Here is an 18,878-nt window from a genome sequence, read left to right as displayed (position 1 = left end):
TTTCTACAAGGTAAGACAGAGTAGCTCTGATTTACCCACTGCACAAAGCAATCACTAAGTAAGCTAACCCATTAAAATTATATATATTATATATACAGAGAGAGAGAGAGAGAGAGATAGAGATAGAGAGAGAGAGAAAGAGAGAGAGAGAGAGAGAGAGAGAGAGAGGGCGTGAGAGAGAGAGAGAGAGAGAGAGAGAGAGAGAGAGGAGAGCAGAGATATATAGATAGAGAGATCTTCTTCTTCAATTACTAAGTCTGTGCCAGGCATCGGTGATCATGGTACGCCATTCATCTCTCTGATCAGATAACCCTAGAAAACTAAAATTACTCTTCTCTTTCTTTGTCACCCAGCTGTTCAAACTATTCAAATATGTTGTTCTTGGTCTACCTTTACTCTTTTTACCTTCTATCTTTCCTGTGAGAGCAAGATGTTCAATACATTTATGTCGATTTAGGTGCTCTAAAAATTGCATTTGTCTTTTTCTTATTGTACGAATTAATAACATTTTAGTTTCAGCTTGCTCTAATACTTCTTCATTAGTTTTCTTCTCTGTCCATGAGATTCTTAACATCCTTCTAAGAAACCATATCCTGCTGCCTCCAGTTTCTTTCTAATGTCTTCTGTAATTGTTCAGCTTTCACAGCCATATAATGATACTGACCATACATAGGCCTTCAAAACCCTATGTTTTGTTGTCATTGAGATATTGTGATTTTTGAAAATTAGACTCATTTTATTAAAACTATATTTAGCTATTGCAATTCTTCGTTTTATTTCTGTGCTACATCTACCATCTGAAGTTATTATGAATCCAAGATATTTAAATGTCTGAACTTGTTTTATAGTTTCTCCTTTGCTTTTTAAGGAGGGAGCGACATTAAAAATGATGAATTTTTGACCCAGTTTGCTAAAATTAGATTTTGGTGAGATGTTGTCATGTGACCATTTGTCTGCATAAAAAATTGCTTGAAATTTTTCGACTCAAAATAACGTATTTTGTGACACATAGTATGGTTAAATCCTGCCAATTTTTAGTTTCAGTGGACTGATTTCATAAACGAATATCAAATAGTCTTTATAACTAAGTAAAGGCAAAACCATATCAATGAAAAATAAAGACTCTCCTCTATCTTCAACAACCAATCACTTTGTTCTTAATAATGTCATGTGGTCACAATCCAATCAGAGAGCGAGAGGAGAGTTTTCCCCTAAACTCGTTTACTTTGACTTTTAAATGCATTTTTCTCAAAACTGTAATTTTCGTCACTAAAAACCTCAGTTTTCAACCAATCTTCTTCAAACTTTCTACAAATGAGTGTCATACAAATACGCAGGTCCTCTAGGAGCCGGATTAAAAAAAAATTTTTTATGAGTAATTTGAAATTATGTTACTTTTTTCAAGGGGAATAATCGAGTAATAACTTTGAACTTAATTTTTAAAGTTTCTAATTAAAAGATAAAAAATCGGACTTCTAGAGCCTCTTTATTTTCCTTTTTTTCTACCTGTGACCAAAATATTATGGCAATCGGTTGATAAACAAAAAAGCCTTTGACTTTTTAAGATGTGTTGATTATTTTCCAATATGGCGTCGTTTCCATAGCAACGGGAACCTTTTTTCGAAAAAAATTACATGCAATCATCCTTCCCAAACAGGTACATTATGACTGTGCATAGAAGTTTAGGATATTTCAACAAATAAAAAAAATGACCCTTTAGTGTCGCTCAATGTTGAAAGGTTTGAGCATATAATTTTATGGATATTAAGCGATATGGAAGCTCATGTCCTCTAAAATAATGATATTTAATAAGGCTGCAATGTAGCCCTGTGATTCCATCCAAAAAGAGAATTGAGACTCGGTAAGAGTGGCAAAGGGCTCGAGTCAAGATCGTACTTGGGCTATTTCATCTCTTACAATGGGGCTTGCGTTTAGGCGGCAAATATTGTATAGCATGATTGTCGATCAATTTAGGCATGTTGTGTAGTGTTATGTAACATCAAAGAGCGTTTTGACCCATTTCGTTGAAAGTGCGTAATGCCCTGTATACATATTGAATTTGTAAATTATGTTGACGTTACGTCGATGCCATCGGAGGGTCATTTGAGTCAAGGTCAAATGATGATGGACGTGGCCAGTGACAGATTATATTATAATAACCGCAAAACCGAATCCTGACAGTTTGTGTCCTTTGGTGTATCACTCTTGACTAAGGTGTGAATGAGTACTTTGCTATTAAGCAGTGTGAGTATTATGATAAAAAAACCAAGGCTTACTCAGAGGGTGGGGGTGAAGCGCATTGGGTAAGGTTAATCTGTATGAATTAGATAAATATATATTTATTAGATTTCACGTATTTAAAAATTTGCCAGAAAACTTCAAATATCTATCGATTTAAATGACCCTCATCTTAGCAAAAACTCTCACACCTTGGATTTTGCGAAGTCCGGGGTTTGAGTGTTCTTGCCAAGATGAGGGTCATTTAAATCGATGGATATTTGAAGTACGATTTTTCTGGCCAGATATTTAAATGCATGTCTTTCCAGAGTACAGCAGTTAACTGGTTAAAATAAAAACATGATGCAGATTTATTCATTGTAAAATTAATCACAAAACTGCCGAACAAAAACGATTTTACATTTTGGCCAGAAAACTTGCCACATTGGTACTCTGAAACCCGAGACTCCCTTGCTCCTTGATTTTTTCTTTGAAATCTCAAGTTAAAGAAGATTTGACAAGTTGGGTGTCAATTTAATCCGTCAATTGAAGTAAATTGTCTGGCCAAAATATAAAAAGGTATTTTATCAATGTATGACGAAACTGTCATATCTTTCCTTTTTGTTGGCCTGCTGTAGGCTGCATTCCAAGTCGTTAATTCTATCGTTGGCATCGTTGAGCTGTTGACTTGTGTGGTCTAGATTGCACTGGCAGGATTGCAGATCATCATTCAAGTTACGAATGTTATTTTCCAAGCTTAAACAAAACCAATAAAATGAATAGAGAATTATGTGATATGTGCCCATACTGCCTCAATCAAGTCATTTGTATGCTTCCCACATGGGAGCAGCTTTGCTCAGCGGTATGGTCTTTGTTTCGTACCCGAAAGGTAACAAGTTCGACTATCCGCTATAGCTCACTTTGCGGCGCATAACGGCGGCTGACTCATGGGTTAATAATAATAATAATAATAATAATAATAATAATAATAATAATAATAATAATAATAATAATAGATCTTTATTGTCCATAAATATGGCAATTTGTCATTTAGTTACACTTGTTATAACGTTAAACGATAACTGTAACATTGAACAGATATTTCACTCCTACTTAATTTCTCTCTCTCTCTCATTCTCTCTCTCTCTCTCTCTCTCTCTCTCTCTCTCTCTCTCTCTCTCTCTCTCCTCTCTTTCTTTCACACGTGCGATATACACAACATAAACATATTCATTTCGTTTTCAATTTGTTACGATTGTGGCAATTCGACACCAAAAATTATCATCATTATCAATTGGTCAGTTAATCTTACATTAAATAAATTAATCAGTTAATCAGTCAAAGAATCAATCCTTGGTTTTTCTGTACCATATGAAATATTCAAAAATTTTTATTGCTGATGGAACGAACGTTGATTCCAGTCTTCCCTCCGGATAGACCCTTTAGGGACAAATTTCCTCTTGGGGGATGAAAAAAGGGAATCCTATTGCTTTTTAAAAATAAATATTAACATTAAAAAAATTATATTGGTCAAAAAATCAATCTTTTGTAATTAAAATCAAATAAAAGTCGATCAAACATTGACTTCAAACTTTGCTAAAATTTTCGAACCCGACTTTCAAAGATAGATTGATCTAATTAAACATCATAAAAAAGAAGCTTCAATTTAATTATCAAAATCATGTGTCGTGGACGTTTCAAGGTTCCTCTTTGTCTTTGTCAGACAAAACATTAATGGAACAGGAAAAATGCTCAATAGAAGTGACTTAAAATAGAATAAAATAATCTTTTTAATAAGAAGCTTATGTCTTGTGCAATATGGAAAAAAATAAATGGAATAAAAATATTAATAAAATGGAATGGAAAAATATAATTATTCTAAAACAATATATCCTATCGCGATCTGATTCACCCTGTTGCCAGATTTATTCACAGACTTTATTATCGGGCCAATGTTATTCTTGATGGCTTAAAAGATTCGTCTCGATCTATGTTAATTTCCACAATACAGTAGTATTATAACTGAAACAGATGTTCGTCATAGCCTTTTTTTCTCCGCATATATTGCGGATTATCCACTTGTATACTGGAGATCCTCCTGATTAGCGGTGGCGTCATGCTATCATTACACCAAAGAGGACGAGGACGAAGACATTTGAGTTTGCTCCATTTTTATTATGAGATACCTAAGTGCCAAATTAGGAAGCAGGCACTGGAATAAGATAAAAGTCTGAAAAGTGTCAATGTAAGAGTGCCAGACAAAGCAGAGAGAAAAATACAAGACAAATTAGACAGACCTTGTGTTCAATGTTTGTGTTTTGTGATGCAGGCGAAGGTTCAGAGTGGAAGCGCCTACCCTAGTAAAGAATATAGGCATTAAATCGTCCAAACCACCGGGTAACCTCTGTGGTGAAATGGCAGCACATTTGACCGGTAATCGGGAAGTCCGAGGTTCGATGCCCAGTCAATGAAGGCTGATGTTCTGGGATGGTTTTTTTTCTTTTCGTTTTGTTGTTTTGGTATTTCTTCTCTGCTTTGCCCGACACTAATTCGTAATTGAAACTTACCTAAATTTCCGTCATACTTGACCAGGATATTTACGATCTCCATTGCGATTCATTTGTTCTGTATTTAAAAGAGTCAGTTTCGTGCAGTCTTCCAGACAATGGTTGTTTAGTGTGCTGCAGTCAGCCAACACCATTGCGTCAATCTCACCTCTTATTTGAATTGCAGAGATAAATTCTGCTCGTTTATGGGATTTCTTTTTTTTTACCAGTACCAAATTATTCAATCTCTGACACTGTCGTTTTGACATCATCTTGCCTACGATATAAACCGATTATATTATTCTTTTATCTTTCTCCCCCTTTTTCATATACCACCATCCATTCGTTCCACTTTTCTTACATGTTACTTGTTTGATTAAGCGGACACCGGAAATGTCAACAATTGTCAGACTTTCGTTATTTACTCAAACTTGGAATTTATTCACGGCGACTTACTGTGCAATAGTCTCCGACTGACCTTTGACTTCTTTCTCCAGGGCTTCCAAATTCTCCAACAGCTGCTGAGCATATTCTTTGGATTCTTGCAACTGACATCATTACATCAGGATTTTTTTTTAAAGAAGAAAAATATATTACATGTAGAAAAAGCTCATAAATTTATCAACATCAACACGGTCAATTTTATATATATTCAAAATCCGGCAAATCAAGGGGTCCACCGCCAATTACCAGACAATATTCAAGCAGACAAAGTCATGAAAGCAGACACAATCAGGCCAAGAAAAATGTCGAAGAAAGCCAACAGTGAACAATCACACAGTAATAAGTAGATGTCTCAAACACCTCCAGAACCACAAAGAAGTAAACGATTGAAGAAGATCTTGTAGACCTACAGTCCACTGCAGACGTTTGAAACGAATGGAGAGAATTCGTCAATAGGATTTTAAAAAACTGGCGATGCATCCAAATCGGTTGATTAGTTGTCGAGCGATAGTAAGTCTGTAATTCAGATTAATCCATATGTGGTAGATGATTTTAGAGTATTGAATACACTCTGTGTCACTATAAAAACAACGTCCCCGTCAAATGACTGGGTACGGTGCTGCGGGTAGGACTCGAACCTGATATCGTTTTATTATGATGCAAAGATCGTAATTAGTCAGAGGTAGATAAGCAAAATTTAGGGCAAAAAGTCAACAAATAGCTTTCTAAGGTTCAAATACAAGTTTGGATAGGTTAAGTACACATGCACATTTTACAAATAAATTCACGAAAGCGATGATTTATAAAGGCCATACGGTTAAATAATCAAATTATGCCATAAACTTTTTAAATCCATTGTTTCCATAAACATGCTTCAAAGTTCAAATATGAAAATTATGCCGAAAAAAATATCAAAACCAATTCTTCCTGTTAAAATTTTAATTAAAAAACCTAGAGCTACTAAATTACTTTATGGCGTGGTTTAATATATTCGCCCAAAAGTCCACAGGAGCTCCTCTTCGTTTCTCTATCTTCTGGGCAACACCTTCGAGATGGACCCGATATGCAAGGCTGTGGTCGCGCATAACACATCGTGTGCCTTGGATGCCGTTCATATGGGAGAACCTAGTCCCAGGATGTGCCAGCCGCAGACTAGGTGGAAAGCTTGCGGCTACCGTTTTTGAAGTGTTCATCTTCAGGTACCACCTGTCAAAGTTGCACTTGAGTTTGGTGACATCCCTACTGAGCGTGCTCTCGAGGCGTTACATTGAGTAACGAGGCTCAGTCGTCGGCATCTCCCAGCCTCAGAGAGGAAGTGTTTGGCATGCCACTAATGTAGATATTAAACAATATTGACAGAACAGATCACTGTGTGACTCCATTCCTTATTTCCAAACTTTGCTCGTGGTGTCTTCTAGGGGGAAGTGGAATTGTCTTTCCACTAGTCATAAAACACAACAACCTCCAGGTCTTCTTGCACCTAATGCTTATGCAAGTTTGAGCATGAGCACCCGATTGTTTTATAGACCACCGATAGATCTATAAATACCACACCTATTTTTGGTAACATTTTGGTTAAAACGCTAAATATATGTATTATGTATGTATGTATATATATATATATATATATAAATATAATATATATTATATATATATATATATATATATATATATATATATATATATATAATATACTTAAAACTTAACTTAAGCACAATAAAACAGACACTATTTGAAGCATATTCATTTTTTTAAATGATAGAATTAATTTTTTAAATTGGCATTATTTGCATATAAGTTGATATATTTTGACCTAAAAAAATATTATGGTACCATTCGATTTCGGCAAACTTTTGGTATTATGATGTTGAGCACTTAAACTATCCAAAAATATCTTTGAAATGTGAACTTGAGAAAGTGATTCGTTGACCTTTAAATACTAAATGTCTGGGAATAAATGCTGAGCAGGATGTCCCTTCTTTGCAGTTTGTATCAACTTGTACTCACAAAACTAAACAGATCAAGGAGTTTAAGCGGGAAATTAGATATATTAAAGGTATTTAGCTTTCCAGTACATATGTCTGTTCAATACCGATTTTACTTAATAGATGTAACGGAAAGTGTTTTGCGATTAACTGGAGTCATATTCAAAAGGCCACAAACAATTGTTACCCTCATTACAACACCAAGATAAACCGGGATTAACTTCGGCCAGTCGGGCCTTATTGCTCTAAAGGATTACTTTTTACTCATTTTCAAAACGTGGTTACATTGCAGAAAAGGACATCTGCCACAAACACACACACACACACACACACACACACACACACACACACACACACACGAGACACAGTCTTCAAAATTATAAATCCCTCCTCCGTCCAAACTTCGCGACAAAATAAATCTTAGTATCTCTATAAAGATGGAATCCTTGACCAGTGTCTTATTGGTAAGGAAAGTTGTAAATCATTTAATGACAATAATCGTGTCTGCATCGTGGTGAAAAGTTAGTTAAAATATTCGTCGGCTTTGAACATACGTTTTAAGGAGACAATTTTGAGTGAAGTTTTTGTTTTGGGTACTAGTTTCATGATTTGTTAGAAAAGTCGATGGGTTGGGTGACTACGATAGCAACACTATTTCTAAGGCATTGTGTGTTTGGGTTGGGCACTCTAAATGCTCCATACACGCTCAGTTCACATCGAGGGACGATCGCCGACCAGGCAAATCGGAGTGAAAACGCAATGTGTGTGGCCACATACCTGGCCGACGAGCAGATCATATGTGAACGAGTGCATGGCTTTATACAGTGATGGATATAGTGATAATGTTAGTATAACAAGAACGATGAGAAATAGACACAGTTTGTAAAGTGGAAATTCAACAAGCTTTGTAGAATGGCTTGGGCGCCATCTCTTACAAGGTACGTCCCCGGGTTGCGAACAGGAGACTGGCCCTCTGAAATAAGGGTTAACTTGAAACGGTCGCGAACAAACTGGCTTTAAACAAAAACGATAAGGCGAGGCTGGTGTGGGAAGTTTGAAAATGTCTTTTATGCCCATTGATACGTCCATAATGTGAGTCTTGGGGCCTTATCCACGTCTCTACAAGGGCAGATGGGGCTCATAAGACATGGAAATGTAAAACTCTGATTCCAAACCATTGATGTACAGGAATCAGCAACGAGGAAAGCAACTTGTCTACATAGGTTTGAAACTCCGAAATCAATTCCAAACCTTCAGGATTGGGGATTGACAAAGAAGGGCTATAGGGAATGAGATTAGCGGAAGAGTAGCGTCCCTTGATTGGACGTCACCCATAGTCTGTGACGTCACCGGCGGAAAAGTTATCAGAGAGAGAACGTCATGTTGGTTGTGCGCATGCGCCTCTCGTCCTCGCTTCCGGTGAAAGCGGCTTGAGACACTTCAAAACCAAATTGACATTCTCTCTGTAAGGTGACGTCGAATCAAGGGACGCTACTCTTCCGCTAATCTCATTCCCTATAAACTGTCTCGGGAAAATTAGCTGGCTGAAGGGTTTTGCATATCTTCCAATTTCGAAATATAATGACCGGTATTTCCATCAAGGTATAGATAAACTATTAAGACACAAGCTTTGAATTTAATTATTTTCTCAACCGTCAATTCAACCAATGCACTCCCACCAACAGCTTATGATTATTACACGACATCACTGTTTTGGACAATTATCGAGAGGACTTGACATTCTCAAGTCGTTGCAAAAATGAATCATAAAACATAAACATAAATGACATTTCCATATTTATGCATGAAGCTAAAATGCACAAAATAAATTGACAAAAAGGTATTATAAACTTCTCTTAAGTTTCAAGAACTTTTGGCAAGTTGAATGTCATCATAATTCATAGATGTTTGAAGTAAAAAGATTTTTGTCCAAAATAATGAAACGCCTTTTTGCCTTTTTTGCCGCATGAATCAGTTGTAAATCTACTATTTCATGTGTGGCATACAAACTGCTCAAATGGCTTTTGTCATAACCAGTCGTTACTGCATGTAATTATCCACATATTGGTCAGACTTACATTGTTACAAAGTTCCACATTGTCATGTCGACATTCTGCCATGTCATGATCCAGTTGTCTGATTTCCTGCTGACTTTGTTCTAGTTGTAACGTACAATCATTTAGCCTGAAGGATTTGATATAAATACCTGGTTGTCATTATTTTGGCACGTAAAAATTATATTATTTTATAGTAATACTAATGATGAGCAGGATGATAGTGATGGTAGTAGTGGTAGTGGCAGTGGTAGTGGTAATGGTTACCGTTAGTGGTAGACGTTGTAGTGATAGTTACGGTGGGCTGGGGGAGGGGGGGGGGGAGGGGAGGGTATTGTGGTGGTGGAGACGGTGATGTCTGTTTTTTTTTTTAATGATAACGATATTAAAGAGAAAATAATAATAATAATAAAACAAATAATAATAATAATAATAATAATAATAATAATAATAATAATAATAATAATAATAATAATAATAATAATAATAATAATAATAATGATATTAATAATGATAATATTTTTAATAATAATGATGATGATGATGATGATGATGATGATGATGATGATGATGATCATCATCATCATCATCATCATCATCATCATCATCGTTATTATTATGATTATCATCATCATCATCATCATCATCATCATCATCATCATCATCATTATCATCATCATCATCGTCCTCGTCGTTGTGTGATGAAGAAGACTAAGAAGAGTTGACATAACACAGTTATAGTGCGGTATATATTTTTATTAGACTGGGGCAGAAGACTGGTAATGAACTCGTACTCGTGCGGCTCATGGTATGACACTCACTTTCGGATCGGAAGGTCCTGGGTTCGAGCCTCGCTGGGCGCATAGTTCTTGGAAAAGGCTCTTTAGTCACATTCTCTCACCGTACTCAGGCGTAAAATGAGTACCTGATCGTTAACAGCGTTGCCTCTATCCGAAAAATATTGTAATATCGCCTAACAGGCGTCATGTCTCGTCCTACATATTAAGTGTTGCTGTTGGCCAGGGACCCCTTATAATGCGCTTTGAGCACGTTTAGTGGATATTGCACTATATATAAAGCTCATTTTTTTACTTTATTTAACATCGTTAATGATTTATCTGAAAGCTGAAGGGTTGAATTGAGCAATTTTGAATTACTTTATTTTGTTCTGTTTGTATTAGGAGGGGGGAGGGGTAATCATTATTTATCAGATATGTGTCACCTCCCTGCGTTGTTTCTTTGGCGCCCACTAAAAGTAAATATACTACTCACGTTATTATTATTTTCTTAGCAGAGGAGTTTAAATCCCCGCTGGAATCCCCCCATCCTCCCCCATAAGTACTGTGTTTGTGTGTGTGTGTGTGTGTGTGTGTGTGTGTGTGTGTGTGTAAAACACTCTTTTATTTACACCTGTCCTTTATAATGCCCGATTGAAGCCCCGGATAACTTTTTGCTGATGTTTAGTCGATTTTGTTTTCTCTTTTACAGATGCTTTTATTAAGATTTTCTTGTGAGAATTAACTCTTATATATTATCTGGACTAATTGCAGTTCTACTCACTTGTAACGAGTTTTTTAATAGTTATGCCTACGATTACGATACTCGGTACATTTTATCTTTATTCTGTGTTAGTGTCAAACGAAACGTTGAGACTGGTCTGATATGTCAAAGAAATTAAACCTTGACAAAGATCAACCAACTGCTATGCAGGGGATATAGTATTTTGCTTGATAGAAATCTTACCAAAGCAGAAAAACACGTAAGAATGTGAATTCATTTGGGCTTCTTAAGGGAGGGGGGGGGGGGGGGGGGTGAGCGACAATAAAGTGTCCTTTTAAAAAATGAAATATCCTAAACTTCTATGCCCAGTCATAATGGATATGTTTGGGAAGGAAGATTTCATACAACCTTTTTCGAAAAAAGTTGACTGTTGCTATGGAACCGACGCCATATTGGGATATAAACAACAAACCTTTAAAGGCCTAAAGCTTTTTTGTTTATCATCCGATTGCCATAATATTTTGGCCATATGTAGACAAAAGGAAAACAAAGAGGCTATAGAAGCCCACTTTTTGATTTTTAAATTAGAAACTTAAAAGATTAAGGTCACAGTTATTACTCGATTATTCCCCTTGAACAAACTTACATAATTGCAAATTACTCTAGAGGACCTGCGTATCTGTATAACACTCATTTATAGAAAGTTTGAAGAAGATTGGTTGAAAATTGAGGAGGAGTAGGTTTTTAGTGACGAAAATTGCAGTTTTCAGAAAAAAAAAACGCATTTAAAAGTCAAAGTAATATAGTTTATGTAAAAACTCTCTCTCTCTCTCTCTCTCTCTCTCTCTCTCTCTCTCTCTCTCTCTCTCTCTTTCTCTCATTGGATTGTGACCACATGACACAATTAAGAACAAAGTGTATGATTGTTGACGAGAGAGAGAGAGAGAGAGAGAGAGAAAGAGAGAGAGAGAGAGAGAGAGAGAGAGAGAGAGAGAGAGGAGAGTTATTACTTTTCATTGATACAGTTTTGTCTTTACTTCGTTATAAAGACTATTTGATACTCTCTCACAAAACCAGTCATTCCTTTCCACTGGAAATAAAAATGGGCATGGATTAAACCATACCATGGGTCAGAAAAATACGTTATTTTGAATAGAAAAAAAAAAACTGAAGAATAAGTTCTCATGCTAATTTTTATGCAGACAAATAGTCACATGACAATATTCCATCGAAATCTAATTTTAGCGAACTCGGTCAAATTTCATAAATTTTAGTTTCACCCCCCCCCCTCCCCCCCCCCCCCCCCCCCCCCCCTTTTTTTTCATGTTTAATTATTATATTTTTATTTTCTAGTGAGTTTTTACCAAATAATTACGAAGATATTAAAATCTTTTGGACAATTGTTCCCGCCAAATGTAAAAATATCAGATCTTGTTCCATTTACTAACATAATTCTGACCGGATCAAAATGTACTCGGTTGACCCGAAATTCATTAACCGGGTCTTCACAACTCTCGTCTTAGTGCGGTTAGAGACCTGGTGTGTGATGAATGGTCATCGATCTCTGGCCAAAGCATGGTATCCTTATTTAAGATAATTTACACACGAATACTCACTCGAATCAGATGTAGATGTGAATCAGGCTACGTGAGTGACGGATAGTGTAAATGTTCATAGGACAAAAATTACATCCATTAAGGAGGTATGGAAAGGAAATAGTATAGTCCAGTACGGCCTGATGGAGAAATAATGGAAACATCGCGATGTGTATTCGGTATGATTGAGGATGCGAAGGAAATGTATTTTCAGATAAATCGAAAAAAAAAGGGTTGATAGTCGACAAAATAGATAATGTGGACATTTAAAGTTTTCCAGTTTTACAATTTTTAAAAAACCCGATGAATTTTACACAGTTGGTTACAAATGTGACGTAATGTCCGTTTCTCCTATTAATTCTTATTCTGAAAGCGGTACATTTAATTCATCGTCGGCTCATCCTTTGAGAAATGTTTTGTTTGAACTATTTATCTTACATAATTGTTCTTGACTGACGTTGAAATGACAGTAAAACATCGCAAACGGGGTTAAATCAATAAAAAAAAACATATAAATAATCAAATACTTATTTTTAAAATGTCTTCAACAAGGGAAGCAGCAAACATTTTACCGTGCCATTACCGAGTACAAAGTCTCTCAATCTCCTCATTGTCAGTTGCGTTCATTTTTTCCAACTGTTCCACCTGACATTTTAGTTCATGGATAGTTGCTTGCAGCGATGATACTTCGTTATTCAGAGATGCGTTCTGAGATAATGAAATCAAATAAGACAGTTACAATAGTAGTAGTAGTAGTAATAATAATAATAATAATAATAATAATAATAATAATAATATATATTATTATTATTATTATTTATTTTATTATTATTATTAATAATAATAATAATAATAATAATAATAATAATAATAATAATATAATATAATAATATAATAATAATAATAATAATTAATAATAATAATAATAATAATAATAATAATAATAATAATAATAATAATAAATAATGATAACAATAATATATATCATTTGTACAACGCATTATAATGAGCACGAGCTCTAAGCGCTTTACATTGGAAATAATACTATGACAAACCTTTATTTTAATTAATACATAAAAGTAAAATCGATAGAATGCAATACAAAAAAGGCTCTATGCAATACATTTAAAAAAAAAAAAACGATTTTGCTATCTAGATTTTTAAAATTTTGGAAGACAACATTTCTTATTTATATTATTGCAGTCAGCGTTCTTAAGAAGTCAAAACGCTATTGGGTATCAAGGCAAATTGAGATTAAATGATAAATTGACTTGTATTATGAGTAATCGGCCATAGAAGATGACAATAGCAACGTATTTTCCACCTAATCAATCAAACCTAGCTGCCGCCAACAGCCGGATAGACAGAGATATATTATGCAATATGCCCATCCTAAAACTATTTTGTCGATGTTTTTAATCACGAGTTCTAAGACACAATTTCTATGGTGATGCGAGTGTAGGACACGAGTATTTCAAAGAAATTGACCTTTTGATCAGCGTCAGCCAAGTCCCTCTCGAGTGCCTCAATGTGCATCCTGGCGTTACAGATTTCAATGTTAAGATTGGCATTTGCCTCGAGATGTTTCTGGACGTCACACTGAAGACCTGCAATAATCTTCTGTAGACGATCGTTTTGGATGCAGTTGTCTTGTTCTCTTTCCTCCTGTGTAAGTCAAATAAAAAAGCTAATGATGATGATGATGATGATGATGATGATGATGATGATGATGATGATGATGATGATGATGATGATGATGATGATGATGATGATGATGATGATGATGATGATGAATAGACATTGTTATAAAAAAGTTATGCCAGCTTTACTATGGCTACCTACTACTACTTCTTGTGGTAGTAGTAGTAGTAGTGGTGGTAGTAGTGCGGCTATGTGGTGTAGTGATACGACACTCGCTTTCGGATCGGAAGGTCCTGGGTTCGAGCCTCGCGCTCGGCGCATAGTTAATTCCTTGGAAAAGGCTCATTACTCACATTCTCTCACCGTACTCAGGTGTAAAATGGGTACCTGGCCGGTAACAGCGTTGTCTTTGTCCGAAAAATTGTAATATCGCCTAACAGGCGTTATGTCCCGTCCTACATGTTAAATGTTGCTGTTGACCAGGGACCCATTGTAAAGCGCTTTGAGCACGTTTAGTGGATATTGCGTTATATAAAAGCTCAATTTAATTAATTTAATTTAGTAGAAGTAGTAGCAGTAGTAGCAGTAGTAGTAGTAGTAGTAGTAGTAGTAGTAGTAGTAGTAGTAGTAGTAGTAGTAGTAGTAGTAGTAGTAGTAGTAGTAATATTGGTGGTAGTGGTGGTGGTGGTGGTGGTGGCGGCAGTGGTGGTAGTGGTGGTAGTGGTGGTGGTTGTGTCAGCGGTGGCGGTGGCGGTGGTGGTGGTGGAGGAGGAGGAGAAGGTGGTGGTAGTGGTGGTGGTGGTGGTAATGGAGGGTGAGGAGGTATTGGTGGTGGTGGTGGTGGTGGTGGTGGAGGTGGAGGAGGAGGTGGCCGTTTTGCTAATAGACAGCAGTAGAGAGCTAATAGAGAATAAATAGACAAACATGACAAAAATCAAATGTAAACAAAACAATTAAAATCTCACATTGAGTTGTGTCATCTCTTTGACCATACAGACCAACATCTCATTCTGTTCATTGAGGTCTTTGACATATGCCTCTAACAGTTGAATACGCATCTGACATGAAATGATGGAAATAATTTTCGAGTCATTATCATTCATTTGAACTTGCCGATTCATTTTAGTGAGTACAGACTTAGCATTATCTACCACATTCAGTCCCTTGATCGGTGGGTAAAGAATAATTACAAAGACCTTTCCACACGGGACTGGTATCTCAGTATTGTGGCTTGTTGTTATCATGTATTGTTTGATTCTTTGAGTTTTGTTCATTCGTGGAAAATAACAAGCCCTAAACAATAGTGTTAACATGTGTATTATCCCCTTAATAGTTTTCACTGTGTTGAACACAACAAAGGGACATAATATGTGATAAACGCATTCGCCTAATAAAAGTTAGGAACATCAATCAAGGGGAGACAAACAATGGATACCTAGCTCAGTGTCATTTGTTTGTTTAACTCCCTTTATGAGAAGGTTTTTTTTTGTTTTGTTTTTTTTTTTGTATTTTGAATAAAAGAATTTATTTCAAAATCAGTTATTCGTAACCATATTTCCAACGAAACTTGAGTTCTGAACGTCAACGGTATAGGAGAAAATCAGGATCTCTCTTATAACCTTATCAATGCGAACAAATTTTTTTATTATGTTCCGTCCCTTTTACAGGACTTGAGGAGTGGCCGAGGAGTGTTGCCGTTCTTTGGACCTTTAAGGCTCATGAATCCTGAGTCTATTTTGGTTTCCTTAGCGTGACAATTAATTACATTTTATCTATAAGCGGCAATGATATCGCAAAAGTACTTCTCATCAGAAGTAGGTAGAGCCGTTATAATGCTATTTAGTCCCCATGCCATTTTCCCCCTTTATACATATTACATTATCATTCTGTTTACGTCACTAGGGAGACGAGCTCATGCTAATCTTAAACGTATTTCTGCGTCGTGCCAACTAGACTAGATCTTTTTCACACACACATTAGAATATAATTTAGACTTCGTTGAGAAGTGTATTCTTTAATAGCCATTTGGAATTGAAAAAAAGAAGATTATGCCATTTATTCAGATATACTCTGCCCCCGACCAAAGGCCACATTATTTAGTCTATAAATGTTATTTATCATTGAGCTCTAATTAATCCTGGAGTCCGTGTGGTCCATTAACCCTTTCCTTACCAGCCATTTTCAGAATTTTCCCCAAAAGTTTACACCCACACAACACAAAAATAGTATTTTTTCTTACTCAAACAGGAAAGCAACAAATACATTCAATGCATAATATTGATCAGCAAAGTGAACTCTACAACACGGTGTCACGTTTTTATAGCTATTTTTCTTTAAATTGTGTGATTTAGAAAAGAAATCTGAATGATTTTGTGCTGGTTGGATCGTAACGAATGTGACGATGTTCCTATGGTTGGTAAGGAGAGGGTTAAAGTAGTATGTTTCGTTCAAGACAAAATGATGTGGCCAGCAAACTGCTGTGCTGTGCACAATCAACAAATTCCTATTTTTTGGAACGAATGATTTGACCCTCAATCTTATTTAGAAAAGTAATGTCATTAAATTATTAATATAATTTTATGCTTTCCCAAGACTTATTTTGACATAATGTGAGCAAAATTAACACCTAGGAAATATTATCATGTAATAATGTAACCATTTTTGAGTTGCAAGAATCGGCAATGTGAAGAAGAATATCATGAACACGGTGAGACAGTGAGTGAATAAAAGGACTGGCGCGGTGAATAATAGAGCGAGAAGGGTTCGTCCTCGGGTCTCATCCCATGTACAGGACGTTATATCAAAATCCTGCACATGCGGGATCTGTTAATAGCAACGTCACATTCATCGAAGATTACCATTGGAATATCATTGATCGAAAATTGAAAACTGTTGCTAAAGATTCTACACGGAATTTTCATTTACAAGAAAGACATGACATAATGTCACGTGTCAAGAGACGAAGACCTTCGATAGCCACATTTTAACAATTAAATTAACAGTGGTAAAGAATAATTGGACTCTTTTACCATGTAGCATCACCTGAACACAGTGATCGTAAAATACATCCCAAGAAAACATACCAAAGAAAATTTCACGAACCATGGGTAAACAGAAAATTGAAAACGCTCTCGCAGAAGACTCTGAAAACATGGTCAAAATTTTAATAACCCCGTTGAAGAAAGACACAAGAAAGCAAACAAATCTCCATTCCAAGGCTATGTTAAAAATCTTGTTGATGATGACAATTTGCAATAATCAATGGCACCTTGACGGCATGGAGCTACATTAACCCTCTCCTTATCACCCATAGGAAAATCGTCACATTCGTTACGATGCACCAAACAATTTTCTTAGTCTAATTTCATTTTGTTTTAGTTATAGCCATAAAAACTTGACATTGTGTTGCAGAGCTCATTTCTCTGAACAAAATATAGAATATACTCGTTGCTAATCTGTTTGAAAAATCTATTTTCGTGTTGGGGAAGTATGAAGTTATGGGGTAAAATTCTGAAAATAGCTGGTAAGGAGAGAGTTAAGGAAGTTTTGCAACCTCATCAGATGCGATTGCTTTCAGAGAATAGGCTTGGAGTGATATTGCAACAAGATAATGTCATACCTTAAGAATTGACTAAGCGATTCCTACAACTACATTCAATGTGTCAGAAGTGCACGGTACTTGTTAGTGTGTCAGGAAGATATGCTGAGTGGTGACTTTACATCTTATATTCTAACATCGTTTTCAACATTGTGAATAATAGACATGTACTGTTATCATAATTTATATCCATATTTCTTATTGGGGGGCCTTCCGAAAGCTCCTACATACCCAGTATTCTTGGTTTTTTTTAATATAATGGTATAGTAGGGGGTTTGGGAGGGGGGAAACTTTTTTTTAAAAACAGAAAGTCTCCCCCCCTCCGAAAACCTCTACTAGAGCATTATAAAAAAAGTTTTCCCCCTCCCAAACTCCCATACGAGAACAAGAATACTGGGGATGTAGAAGCTTATTTATCAAAGAAAGCACATTTAATTTTATACATTTTTTAACAAAATGTAAGAGATGGTCAGTTTCTTTTGCACGCCAGTATATACTGAGCCAATTTTCCAACAAACCTGCGAAGTGTCTTTTCCATTACGTTCTGCCTGGTCTAATTTCATTAACTGTTTTTTGTAAAGAGAAGCAAGTTCTCCCCTAAGACAATCCATAATCAACTTCCTGTGTCAACCCCAAGATTGTTACACTCTCAAGCAGTGATTGACAGTAAAGTTCGTCTTTCTTTTGGAATTATCAGTAAATGGGGGGATATTTATCTTAACTGGTTGCGCAGATATATCATCAGCCCATTCAATTTTCAGCCTATCTTCATTTCATAGACTTCAGAGAAATCCCCCATGAGAGTTAATGCCTGATTCTGCATACATTCAATCCAGTAAAAAAAAGCCGCCTTGTCTTGGCGTTTGCGATGTCTGCAAACAACTTTTCGATTTTTGTGTTCAACATGGGTGTTTTCTCGCTCAACACGGAAATAAAACTAAAGGGATTATCAATTAATATTTGAAAGTTTGTCAGACAGGACTTTATCCCTGTTTTAGAGACCAAGCTTGTTTAACAGAATAATTATTTTTAAATACACGACTGTACCCAGGATCGATACCTATCCCTTTGCTTGCCGAAGAAAGTGCTTTACTCTCTGTGCTATCAAAGAGCCCATTCTGCAGGTGTACTACGTCAGAGAATAGTATAGAAGATATCCAATGATTTTTTTTTCAGCATGTAAAGCTATACGTTTGCGAAAGATTTCTCACAGGGCCACTTCCACGAATCTGCACTTTGTTAGTTACCGCTTTCTACAGCACAAGTTACTGGAAAAATAGTCATTATGTAGAACATCG

General features: G+C 35.9%; 1 protein-coding gene across 1 annotated transcript in view; it reads right to left on the bottom strand.

Moving 5' to 3' along the window:
• Positions 1-18,450, bottom strand: part of LOC144977231 (uncharacterized) — a 49,153-nt gene extending 30,703 nt beyond the window's left edge. The window contains exons 1-7 of the mRNA XM_078922233.1: positions 18,099-18,450; positions 14,948-15,040; positions 13,830-14,006; positions 12,925-13,049; positions 9,271-9,376; positions 5,220-5,311; positions 2,837-2,973 (exon numbers count right to left, since the gene is read on the bottom strand). Coding sequence (XP_078778359.1) covers positions 2,837-2,973; positions 5,220-5,311; positions 9,271-9,376; positions 12,925-13,049; positions 13,830-14,006; positions 14,948-15,040; positions 18,099-18,191 — 823 coding nt within the window. The 5' untranslated portion in view covers positions 18,192-18,450. The remainder of the gene's footprint in view (positions 1-2,836; positions 2,974-5,219; positions 5,312-9,270; positions 9,377-12,924; positions 13,050-13,829; positions 14,007-14,947; positions 15,041-18,098) is intronic.
• Between the last annotated feature and the right edge of the window lie 428 nt (positions 18,451-18,878).

The sequence above is a fragment of the Berghia stephanieae genome, chromosome 7 (assembly GCF_034508935.2).
Source record: "Berghia stephanieae isolate SIO BIC M18660-M18661 chromosome 7, UCSD_Bste_1.3, whole genome shotgun sequence".
In the NCBI taxonomy this organism is placed as follows: Eukaryota; Metazoa; Mollusca; class Gastropoda; order Nudibranchia; family Aeolidiidae; genus Berghia; species Berghia stephanieae.
This window is presented reverse-complemented; position numbering and strand designations above follow the sequence as displayed.